Below are 12,169 nucleotides of genomic sequence, written 5' to 3'. Positions count from 1 at the left end.
TACTCTGCTGGTTAGTTAGCCCCGCGGTGGGCGCAGAGGGGCGGGGTTTACCGTGATGGGGGCGGGCTTACGGGTCATACTGTTAGCAACTATGGGCTTCCTTTTCCAGCTCCACGGTGCCTGCACTCTTCTCACATCATCTGTGCCAGGCAGGAGAGGAGTGTGGGCGCTGCAGGACTGGAAGAGGAAGCCTGCACCAGAAGCCTGTGCATCACCTCCTCAGCGTCGGGAGTGGCGTCAGGAGGGACATACGCCCGCCAGTAGGTGTCGCTGTGAGCGCTCATTAGGAGCACTCACAGTGTAAGGGCTGCCAGTGCGAACGCCGGGGCCGGGGTGGGGGACAGCAGGACACATGGGGGCCGTTCCGGGACAGCGGGACATCACCCCAAATCCGGGACTGTCCCGCTGGAACCGGGACGGTTGGGAGGTATGCTATCATAGAGGGGCGGGGGTTTCCTCCCACTAAGGGTGGGTCAGCCTGCCTCCTGTGCTTCAGCCTGGGCCTGGTGGTACAGTTCATTCACTTCAATGGAACTGAGCAGCAAAACCCCGCCCAAACTGGAGACAAGAGTGGGGCTGTCTCTGGAAGAAAGTGGCCATGTTTTTATAGCGCTGGATAACCCCTTTAATAATTGTCTCCCAGTGACTATTCCCCTACAAGAAAACTTTATCAAGAAAAGATGGCACAGTCCTTAAAGGGGATATTGCCATCTTATAAAGATATTCCCTAGCCACAGGACTGAGTGTAACCAGCCGATAGCCGGGGGTCTGACCCCTTGGAATGCCATAAGTCATAAGACTGAGACCAAGTTGTCCCTTGAAGAAATGGTGAGGACCTGTGCTGATAGCCTGCCATTCATTTTCTAGGGGGCTGCTGGATGTTGGGCAGCCCCATAGATGGATCAATGGTTGTGTATGGCTAGTGACAACCAACCAATCCAGGGACTATTTTCTCCTCCTTCTTAGGCTTAGTGGTGGTCCCTGCAGCCAGACCCCCACCCATCAGCTTGTTATACTCTATCCTTAGATGGGATACCCCTTTAAGCAGACCTCTGACGTGTGATAGAAACATGTGAGAAGTTTGGCTAGATGGGAGCCCAGCTACAACATAGGGGCAGCAGTGCTCGGAACTATAACGGTGCCGCACTCACTGCCCTAGCAACCGTCACCCTGTAGCTAAGGGGCTTTAAACCGTCACTTTAAAGTGACGTCACGCACGCCTTTTGTCACGTGGTTGCGCGTCATCAAGGTCCTTGTCTTTCTCAGGAAGCGACGGCTCTCAAGGTGAGCGGCATGAGTGTCAGTGTGCACGGGGTCTGAGCTGTGCCGGTGTGCTGACCGGGAGATACGGAAGCAGACGGTGTCAGTACTTGTGTGAGCACCCACGTGATCTCACTTCTGAGTTAATCGCATGCGGCATGAGAGACCTGCGCACTGTGTGTATGGTGCACGAGTAACGAGTAATGGACATGTACGGGGATCAGAACAAATAGGAGTTCCAAAAGCGCAACAGTGTGAACAGGGCTCCTCCATAGGCTGCGATATCCCATAGAATACGAATGTTTCCTGACCCAAAGCCTTGTCTCTTATAGATGAAAATTCACACAGGACATAAGAGCTGCGGAATATGATATCCACTGTGATGGAATACACACATCATGATATATTATGGGGACACAAGACACAAATCTTGATTGGACATGGTCTGAGTGATGGAGCAGAGAGAAGCGCACAGCTTAGCACTTCACTCCACGACTTTCTCTATGAGACCAGCTCCATTATAACTCTATAGGGCTCATCTTGTGCAGTGAGATTGAGATGGCAAAGAGTCCGGGAGTGAAGTGTTAAAGGGGAAGTCCGGCGGAGTGGAGGGAACATAATAAATAGTGTACGCGCACCAGACATTGTGCCCGTGCTGCGCCACATCCCCAGGCTCCCCTACTCTGCCAGATTTCATTTTCTCCCGGCTTCGGAGTATGTTACGACCCGGCTGAAACATGACTAAAGGGTGACTCAGCCAATCAGTGACTGCAGCAGTGTCCCGCCCCATCACTGACTGGCAGAGTGGGGCATCCGTCAGCCGGGTCGGAGGGAAGAAAGCCGGCAGTGTCCAGGAGCCCCTTTCTCAAAATGAGACATGTCAAAAGTTTTGTTCGCTCCAGGACTGAGTGTTCAGACTCGTACTGATCGGGAGAACAAGTCAGAAAAAGAGTCGGTCTCTATAGAGCGCCATTATAAGTCCGACTTATTCTAACTCACTGAGTGGGCCGTGCTGCAGCGCTGTGTTCTCCCGATCGGTACAGGTCTGAACACTCCCGGACCTAGGGCTGGGCGATTAATCGAATTAATTCGATTAATCGCCCAGACAGTTAGAATCGATTTGATTTTTTGTGAAAATCGTAAATTCGATTTTCACAAAAAATCATTGCGGGCGGCGCGGTAAAGTGTCGGGTCCGGAGAGAGTTGCAGGACGGCGCGGTGAGGTGCAGGGCCGGCGGTCAGGAGAGATGTGGTATCGGCGGCTCCAGCCTCTTCACAGAGCCGCGGCTGACCTCTCCCGCCCCTTACACGTTAGTGCCGCGCTGAGCTGCGTCCCGCTCTCTTCCTGTCACACGTGCAGGTCCTGTTCTGTGGAGGAGGCGGCAGGGATCGCAGCAGAAGGAGAGAACGTCGCTGCCCGCTGTACAGCTCCAGGACCCGCAGCGACGTTCTCTCCTTCTGCTGCGATCCCTGCCGCCTCCTCCACAGAACAGGACCTGCACGTGTGACAGGAAGAGAGCGGGACGCAGCTCAGCGCGGCACTAACGTGTAAGGGGCGGGAGAGGTCAGCCGCGGCTCTGTGAAGAGGCTGGAGCCGCCGGTACCACATCTCTCCTGACTGCCGGCCCTGCACCTCACCGCGCAGTCCTGACACTTTACCACGCCTGCCTAGTCCCCCTCAGCTGCCCCATACCCCCTCAGTGTCCCCTCAGCTGCCCCATACCCCCTCAGTGTCCCCTCAGCTGCCCCATACCCCCTCAGTGTCCCCTCAGCTGCCCCATACCCCTGAGTGACCCCCAGCCGGCTTCATATCCCTCAGTGACCCCCAGCCTGCCCCATACCCCTCAGTGACCCCCAGCCTGCCCCATACCCCTCAGTGACCCCCAGCGACCCCCAGCCTGCCTCATACCCCTCAGTGACCCCCAGCCTGCCCCATACCCCTCAGTGACCCCCAGCCTGCCTCATACCCCTCAGTGACCCCCAGCCTGCCCCATACCCCTCAGTGTCCCCTCAGCTGCCCCATACCCCTCAGTGACCCCCAGCCTGCCCCATACCCCTCAGTGACCCCCAGCCTGCCTCATACCCCTCAGTGACCCCCAGCCTGCCCCATACCCCTCAGTGACCCTTAGCCTGCCCCATACCCCTCAGTGACCCCCAGCCTGCCCCATACCCCTCAGTGACCCCCAGCCTGCCTCATACCCCTCAGTGACCCCCAGCCTGCCTCATACCCCTCAGTGACCCCCAGCCTGCCCCATACCCCTCAGTGACCCCCAGCCTGCCCCATACCCCTCAGTGACCCCCAGCCTGCCTCATACCCCTCAGTGACCCCCAGCCTGCCTCATACCCCTCAGTGACCCCCAGCCTGCCCCATACCCCTCAGTGACCCTTAGCCTGCTTCATACCCCTCAGTGACCCCCAGCCTGCCTCATACCCCTCAGTGACCCCCAGCCTGCCCCATACCCACTCAGTGACCCCCAGTCCACCCCATACCCCCTCAGTAGTACTACTACACCCATCATCTATACCTGTACTACTACCACACTCCTCATCTTTACCTGTACTATTACACCCCTTATCCACTATACCCTCACTACTACTCCCTACCTAGATGAAGGCACAAAGAAGATCGCCTATACTATATGGGGGCACAGAGTACATAGGGCACATATTTGGGAAAACTACTTATATGGGGCACACAATGTGTTTGTCTACTACATGGGGGCACAGGAGGAGCACTGTTACACTGGGAAACAATATAGTTGTCTCAAACGTCAATAAAATCGTATCTGATGCTGCAGGGAGAAAAATGTCCTATTTATTTAGCAAAAACAAAAAAATCGAGATTTAAATCGAGAATCGTCCAAAATTTTTTAAAAATCGAGATTTTATTTTTTGGCCATATCGCCCAGCCCTACCCGGACCAATCAAAAATTTTGACGTAACAAAAGTTTTTTTGTGACACTTTAAACTTTGCTCTACTCCTGACTATATCAAGTGATCACATTTATGAAGACCAGCTTACTCGTGCGCCAGTCTTGTTAGGCCCCACCCCCCACCTCCGGAGCAGGTGTAGATTTCTGCCTTGATTTACACCTGCTAGCAGTAGGTTCTTCCCATTGACTTTAATGGTGCATTCACATGTACAGGATCTGCAGCAGATTTGATTGCCCAGAATTGATTTGCTTCAAATCTGCGCCATCAAATCTTCTGCAGATCCTATACGTGTGAACGCACCCTAAGGGAGAATTTACAGGGGTTATCTGACACCACAATTGTTCGGTATATGCTTTGGCTGGGATAAAATTAAAAAAAAAATACTCGCCTGATCCCCCACCATATCTGTCCTGACAGTCCCCAGTCCTGGATGAGCTTGTTTTTCTAAAAACATGTTGAAAGGGCAAGTTCAGTCAATCAGTAACAGAGGCAGGGACATTGAGATTGGCTGAGGAGGAAGTGCTGCTCAGCCGGGAACGAGACAAGACAGTGAGGGATCAGGGGAGGGTGATGATTAGTGTTGATCGCCCCTGTCAAAATGTTCGGGTTTCAGCAACATTATTCGAACCCGACCGCTCAGCGTTAGATTCCCTGTGGCTGCAGAAGTTAGATGCAGCCATAAATCTGCCAGGGAAACATGGATACTGCCATAGGCTGTAGCCATGTTTTCCAGGACTCCCTAGGTCTGCATCCAACGTCTTCAGCAGCAGTCAATCAAACGATGAGTGGTTGGGTTCGAATAATGTTGCCGAAACCCGCACGTTTTGACGGGTTCGCTCAGCCCTAGTGATGATCGTGTCAGATACATTGTTGTGGATCGCACACAAAAGTTGTAAGGATTTGTCTTTCATTACCAGTACTTGTATTTCTCCTTCCAGATGGCGCAGAGGTTGCTGTTAAGACGATTTCTCTCTTTTGGGAGAAGTGTCTCCGGCTCCGCACAGCCCTTCCCCGGCTACCAGTCACCATGTATACAGACACACGGCCTGCTGTCCACAACCTCAGCAAATCCTGTCCTCACCTCCGCCCGCACCATTCACCTATCGCCTTCTTGTAGAGTGACGTTCAATGTTCAGAATAACGATGACTTTCAGGATCGAGTTATTGGGAGTAAAACCCCGGTGATAGTGGATTTTCATGCACAGTAAGTTTAATACAACATAGGATACTTTCACCCACTGCTCTGTTTTTGTTTTATTTTTAGGAAATAGCATTGAATGGGTCATTGACATGAAATTATAGGGTAAGGGGGCATTCCTGCGCTCCGTGCACGGTCAGTAAACACAGACAATGCGCTACAGAAAGGGATTCAGAGCTCTCAACCTCATCATTCATAATAATGCCGGGAGCTCCGGAACTGTTTAAAGCGAATGTACCCTTGCCACTACTGACATTTTTTTTGCAGTACCCGTTTGGCAGTGGTGAGTTTCTTTTTTAAAAATTCTGCCCAGTTTCCACACTTGGCGCCATTTTCTGCTTGCGCATCGGCCCAGCTTAGAGCACTGAGGGCAGGCCCAACATCCCCCGATGTGACGACAACCCCTCCCCTTTGTGACACGCCCCTGCTTGATTCTACGCGGGGACGCGTCATGGAGGGGAGGAAATATCATGATACTGGGGGGCGCCGAGTCTGCTCTCAGTGCTCCAAGCAGAAAATAGAGCTGAGCATGGTAACCAAGCGGCGTTTTGAAAAAAAAAAAGGACCTCACCACCAGGATCCCTGCGCCGAGCAGGTATTGTAAGAAAATTTTCTGTAGTGGCTATGGTTCATTCGCTTTACATCTTTGCACTGCTATACTGACTCAAGTTATTCATTAAAGGGAATTATTGTGCACAGTGGGGAGAAGCGTCAGGGTATGTGCACACTGAGGAATTCAGACTGAACCTCTGTCGCGGAATTCCCAGCTCACGCCCGCTCGGGGACTGCAGCGGGCGCACGCGTCTGCGCCCATGTCATAGACTCCATTCTATGCACGGGTGGATGCCTTCCTCCGTCCAAAGACTGATCAAGTTCATTCTTTGGACGGAGGAAGGCATCCACCTGAGCATAGAATAGAGTCTATGACACGGGCGGAGACGCGCGCGCCCACTGCAGTCCGTGAGGGACGGATTATGCGACGGACTTTCCGTCTGAATTCCTCAGTGTGCACATACCCTTAGAAGGCGGCAGCTGATGAGCGGATTGCTGATATAAAGAAAAGCTTCACTATTAGGGTACAAACACACACGGCATATACGCTGCGTATTTACCGCTGCGATACGCAGCAGATATGCAGCAGATTAGATCTAAATAACTGAACACAGCATCAAATCTGCTGCGTATCTGCTGTGTGTGTTTGGACCCTTAGTGTAAATTCACTCATCTCTAGTCTGCAGGGCCCTGCATGATTAAGAGTTCTGACTGGACACCAGAGCCATCATTGATATTCCACAAGAGAAAATAATTGTGGCACTCACCAGTAGTATCAAAATACTTTCACTTTATTCCAGTGTGCAGTCGTGTGAGGAGAAGTAGAGACAACGCCTGTTTCACACATGCTTCTTCTGGTTGCATACCAGTTTCCACACGTGAAATGGTCGTTGCCTGTATTTCTCCTCACACAACTGCAAACTGGAATAATGTGCAATTACTTTGATACTACTGGTGAGTGCCACAATTATTTTCTCTTGTGGAATGCATTATATGGACTGATATGTTTGTAGCGCACCGCAAGTATTAGTGATCTGGCTACCAGCTATGCTTGGCTCTGCGAGAGCATGACAGGGGGCACTATCGGCTGTTTAAGTGCCGAGACAGCATTTTCTCATGGCTTCTCATAGTTACCTGACTACAAGCATGGAGTAAAATCGTCAATGTTCGTATTCCATATAATAAGTATGGTAGTGACCTGCTGTCCATAATGTTCCCCATATGTTCCTGTATAGCTGATACAAAACTACAACTCTCATCGGCTGTCAGGGTATGATGAGAGTCACAGGTTGGGAAATGCTGGTGTTTACCGATACGACAAGTAGATGGACAGGTAGCCTAGACCATATTGTTAGCAGTGATTTATAAAACCTAGTCAGGGTGCGTTCACACCTACAGGATCTGCAGCAAATCTGCAGCAGATTTGATGCTGTGTTCAGTTATTTAAATGAAATCTGCTGCAGAAAATCAGCTGCGGATCCTGTAGGCGTGAACGCACCATCAATGTGGAATCCTTGTGTTCTGTCATTTCTCAGATGGTGCGGTCCGTGCAAAATTTTAGGACCTCGCTTAGAAAAGATGGTCGCTAAACAACAAGGGAAAGTCTTGATGGCCAAAGTTGACATAGATGACCATACTGATCTGGCTCTCGAATACCAGGTAGGTTATACACTTTCAGTGGATTTGTCTCACTTAGATTACATAGAGAAGATCGAATCAATAATCCCTCCAAAAAGCAGAATAATAGAGATGTGCCAGAGACCAGGATTATGGCGCTTATAACCCAAAGTATCAGTTGTATGCATTTCTTATGGAAAATCACACTCTGGCTCCAGACTTAAGTGGCTGGGTGTGTATAAAGTGACAGCGTTTAGGTATAAGATAGGTGATTGCTGTCAGAAACCATATGGGTTTGGAGCTTTAGTATGTGTTGTCTTATTTTTTTATATTGTAATTTAGATTGTATTTGTTTGTATCCAAAGTAAGAAATTACCTACAAGAGGTGCACAATGTCCAGGAGGAGACAGCAGCAGGCGGGGGGAGGGAGACAGCAGCAGGCGAGGGGAGGGAGACAGCAGCAGGCGAGGGGGAAGGTGGGGTTGAGAGTGGGAGGGGAACAGCAGCAGGCGAGGGGAGGGGGACAGCAGGCGAGAGGGAAGGTGGGGGTGAAAGTGGGAGGGGGACAGCAGCAGACGAGGGGCGGTGGACAGCAGCAGACGAGGGGCGGTGGACAGCAGCAGACGAGGGGCGGTGGACAGCAGCAGACGAGGGGCGGTGGACAGCAGCAGACGAGGGGCGGTGGACAGCAGCAGACGAGGGGCGGTGGACAGCAGCAGACGAGGGGCGGTGGACAGCAGCAGACGAGGGGCGGTGGACAGCAGCAGACGAGGGGCGGTGGACAGCAGCAGGCGAGGGGCGGTGGACAGCAGCAGGCGAGGGGCGGTGGACAGCAGGTGAGGGGAGGAGACAGCAAGCGAGGGGAGGAGACACCAGGCAAGGTGAGGGGGAAGGTGGGGGTGAGAGTGGGAGGGGGACAGCAGGCGAGGGGAGGAGACAGCAAGCAAGGGGAGGGTGACAGCAGGGGAGGGGGACAGCAAGCGAGGGGAGGAGACAGCAAGTGAGGGGAGGGGGACAGCAGCAGGCGAGGGGAGGAGACAGCAGGCAAGGTGAGGAGGAAGGTGGGGGTGAGAGTGGGAGGGGGACAGCAGGTGAGGGGAGGAGACAGCAAGCAAGGGGAGGGTGTGTATAAAGTGACAGCGTTTAGGTATAAGATAGGTGATTGCTGTCAGAAACCATATGGGTTTGGAGCTTTAGTATGTGTTGTCTTATTTTTTTATATTGTAATTTAGATTGTATTTGTTTGTATCCAAAGTAAGAAATTACCTACAAGAGGTGCACAATGTCCAGGAGGAGACAGCAGCAGGCGAGGGGAGGGAGACAGCAGCAGGCGAGGGGAGGGAGACAGCAGCAGGCGAGGGGAGGGAGGCAGCAGGCGAGGGGAGGGAGACAGCAGCAGGCGAGGGGAGGGAGACAGCAGCAGGCGAGGGGGAAGGTGGGGTTGAGAGTGGGAGAGGAACAGCAGCAGGCGAGGGGAGGGGGACAGCAGGCGAGAGGGAAGGTGGGGGTGAAAGTGGGAGGGGAACAGCAGCAGGCGAGGGGCGGTGGACAGCAGCAGACGAGGGGCGGTGGACAGCAGCAGACGAGGGGCGGTGGACAGCAGCAGACGAGGGGCGGTGGACAGCAGGTGAGGGGAGGAGACAGCAAGCGAGGGGAGGGGGACAGCAGCAGGCGAGGGGAGGAGACACCAGGCAAGGTGAGGGGGAAGGTGGGGGTGAGAGTGGGAGGGGGACAGCAGGCGAGGGGAGGAGACAGCAAGCAAGGGGAGGGTGACAGCAGGGGAGGGGGACAGCAAGCGAGGGGAGGAGACAGCAAGTGAGGGGAGGGGGACAGCAGCAGGCGAGGGGAGGAGACAGCAGGCAAGGTGAGGAGGAAGGTGGGGGTGAGAGTGGGAGGGGGACAGCAGGTGAGGGGAGGAGACAGCAAGCAAGGGGAGGGTGACAGCAGGGGAGGGGGACAGCAGCAGGGGAGGGGGACAGCAGGCGAGGGGAGGAGGACAGCAGGTGAGGGGGAAGGTGGGAGTGAGGGTGGGAGGGGAGGAGGCATGCTACATTGTACACACATGTTCACACACAAAGGTCACTTATTTTTTTATCAAAGCAGCAAAAGAAGATCTCCACAGCGGCTGCAGTAGTGGGTGAGTGAATGTCCTGCAGCCGCGTAGGAGATCTGCTGTTGGCTCACCCGAAGCACACTGGCTCTCTGTGTCAGGTCCCAGAACTGCCTGAGCAAGTGGGTGAGTGCCGTTGGGTTAGGTGCGTTCACATTTCTTGTGGTTGGCATAATTACAAATTGGTCCCGTCCTGGCCAGTGATTGGCTGAGCAGGTTGTCACTTCAGAGACCGCCCTGAAGTTGTATCAACGGCTGCGGGGAGAAGCCAGGAAGACACCAGGGAGCGTGGAGAGGTATGTATATACTTTATTATTTTCTTTACAGATACATCAGCCATCGGCCACATATCACTACGCATAATATTGATGTGTAGCCCACAGCTGATGAATTGGCGGGTGATGATTTTGGTGTCAGACCTAAAGACATGATCAGACGATAATCGTTGTCTTTATTACGTGGAGTGATGATCTGCCAAATTGGCTTGATTCTGCAGATTGTCGCTCCATGTAATAAGGCCCTATCTCTGCTGAACTATAAAAACGAATTGTCGTTTCTATGCATTTACAATTATTATATCTCTAATTGATCATTGTTCTTTACACTTAGGCTCTTTGTAGACATTTTTATGTGTATCTGTTTCTGAATTATTTTTAATAAAAAGATTTAGAGGAAAAAAACAAAGCAGACACATGGGGGATTAGTAAGTCTAGATCTTTTAGTGGCTATACTTACACTACGGGATTTTCTGGCCGTCAAAAAGATGTTTGGCTGTTTATAATGATTAAGTTAGGAAATATTGGATGTCTTAATAATGGCCGAAAAATCCTGTAGTGTGAACTTAGCCACATAGTACATGATCAGAACTTCTTTTCATTTCCCATCATGCATTGGACCGATTTATCTTTGGACCACCCCATTAAATGTTCTCTTACCTTCCTTTTCCTACAGGTATCCGCTGTTCCCACAGTTCTCGCCATGAAAAACGGCGCCGTTATCGACCAGTTTGTTGGACTCAAAGATGAAGATCAGTTGGAAGCTTTTCTTAAGAAACTCATTGGACCGTAAACAATTCTGCACAGATCTACAACCCTCCTATAACTGTGATTTATAGAGCAGGACGTACCGATCCTTGTCTTTTTTTTTTTTTTTTTTCAGACCTTTCTGGCCCAAGTGTCCTCTCTCACCCCAATGCTGCCTTTTGTCATCCTGTTTTTTTCCGTTTTTTTTTTTTTTTGTTAAAAATGTGAAGTAATGATACAAACTAATATATAAAACTATCATTTTTATATTACAATTTGACAATCTCTTTTCCAATTATGTTTAGTTATAATGTCAGACGTTCATTTTCCTCATCTCCCATGGAAATAAACAGCGCTTAGTGGAGTGGACTCATTGACGTTAAGTGCGCCATAACCATCAAAAGTCTATATAACTTCGGAAGGGGGTCTCCATATTCAGTGTTCTTGAGCCCCAGATCAGAGGGGCAGCGCCTCGAGCCCCCATTGCACAGCATACACTGTAAGCATACGCTCTTACCGGCAATCTTCACGCATATTGTTTGGCTTTTCTCTCTGCTGATTCAGGTGTCAGGTGTCAAACTCAGGCCCTCCAGCTGTGACAAAACTACAATTCCCATCATGCCTGGACAGCCAAAGCTAAAGCTTTGGCTGTCCAGGCATGATGGGAATTGTAGTTTTGCAACAGCTTGAGGGCCTGAATTTGACATCCCTGGACTAGAAGAACAAGGTTAGGACACGGCAGGCTCTGTATAATGCTCTGGCAAATGCCACTATTCTAATGATTCTGCCACTGATACCAACCATTGCAAAGGGAAACTAAATGCATGGGGCATGTGTAACACTAATAAATAAGAATATAATCACAATAGCATTGAGATGGCATCCTCCACTAATACTTTTTGTTTTTCTCAGAAATCTATACAGATCAGCAATCGACCCTTAAAGGGCCAGAAATATTTTTCTTTCAAATCAACTGGTTTCCGAAAAGTTTTTATAGAGTTGCAATTTACTTCTATTTAAAAATCTCAATGCTTCCAGTACTTATCAGCCGCTTCATATCCTGCAGGAAGTGGTGGATTATTTTCAGTCAGACACAGTGCTCTCTGCTGCCACCTCTGTCCATGTCAGGAACTGTCCAGAGCAGGAGAGGTTTTCTGTGGGGATTTGCTACTGCTCTGGACAGTTCCTGACATGGACAGAGGTGGGAGCAAAAAGCACTGACTCAGACTGGAAAGAATACACCACTTCATGCAGGACATACAGCAGCTGTATTGGAAGTACTGGAAGATTGGAGATTTTTAAATAGCAGTCATTTACAAATCTATATAACTTCTTGACCCAAGTTTATCTGAAGCTTGTTATCCAGTATCTATAGAATAAGGTATAACAATCTGATCACTGGGGGTCTGATGGGATCTCCACCGATCCCGAGGTCACAGAAAAGAATGGATTGCTTACCCAGCCAGCGCGTCCTGT

General features: G+C 50.9%; 1 protein-coding gene across 2 annotated transcripts; it reads left to right on the top strand.

The window, feature by feature from the left end:
* The first annotated feature begins 1,203 nt into the window (after positions 1 to 1,203).
* TXN2 (thioredoxin 2) lies at positions 1,204 to 11,288 on the top strand. 2 transcript variants are annotated; one of them, XM_069968949.1, is made up of 4 exons: positions 1,204 to 1,284; positions 5,133 to 5,398; positions 7,480 to 7,603; positions 10,623 to 11,288. In XM_069968949.1, the coding sequence occupies exons 2-4, from the start codon at positions 5,133 to 5,135 to the stop codon at positions 10,737 to 10,739; spliced, it is 507 nt and encodes a 168-aa protein (XP_069825050.1). In that variant the 5' UTR covers positions 1,204 to 1,284; the 3' UTR covers positions 10,740 to 11,288. The 2 variants fall into 2 exon arrangements, with proteins under 2 accessions (XP_069825050.1, XP_069825051.1); XM_069968950.1 differs by lacking the exon at positions 1,204 to 1,284 and adding an exon at positions 1,314 to 1,374.
* Positions 11,289 to 12,169: the final 881 nt, after the last annotated feature.

The sequence above is a fragment of the Dendropsophus ebraccatus genome, chromosome 4, assembly GCF_027789765.1.
Source record: "Dendropsophus ebraccatus isolate aDenEbr1 chromosome 4, aDenEbr1.pat, whole genome shotgun sequence".
NCBI lineage: Eukaryota > Metazoa > Chordata > Amphibia > Anura > Hylidae > Dendropsophus > Dendropsophus ebraccatus.
Note: the sequence above shows the minus strand (reverse complement) of the source record. Positions and strands in the feature narration are given on the sequence as shown.

Excerpts from the sequence above, each read along its gene's own strand:
- TXN2 (XM_069968949.1), top strand. The coding sequence starts at position 5,133 with ATGGCGCAGAGGTTGCTGTTAAGACGATTTCTCTCTTTTGGGAGAAGT. Across the intron at positions 5,399-7,479 it reads ATAGTGGATTTTCATGCACA|ATGGTGCGGTCCGTGCAAAA; the intron begins GTAAGTTTAATA and ends GTCATTTCTCAG. Across the intron at positions 7,604-10,622 it reads ATCTGGCTCTCGAATACCAG|GTATCCGCTGTTCCCACAGT; the intron begins GTAGGTTATACA and ends CTTTTCCTACAG.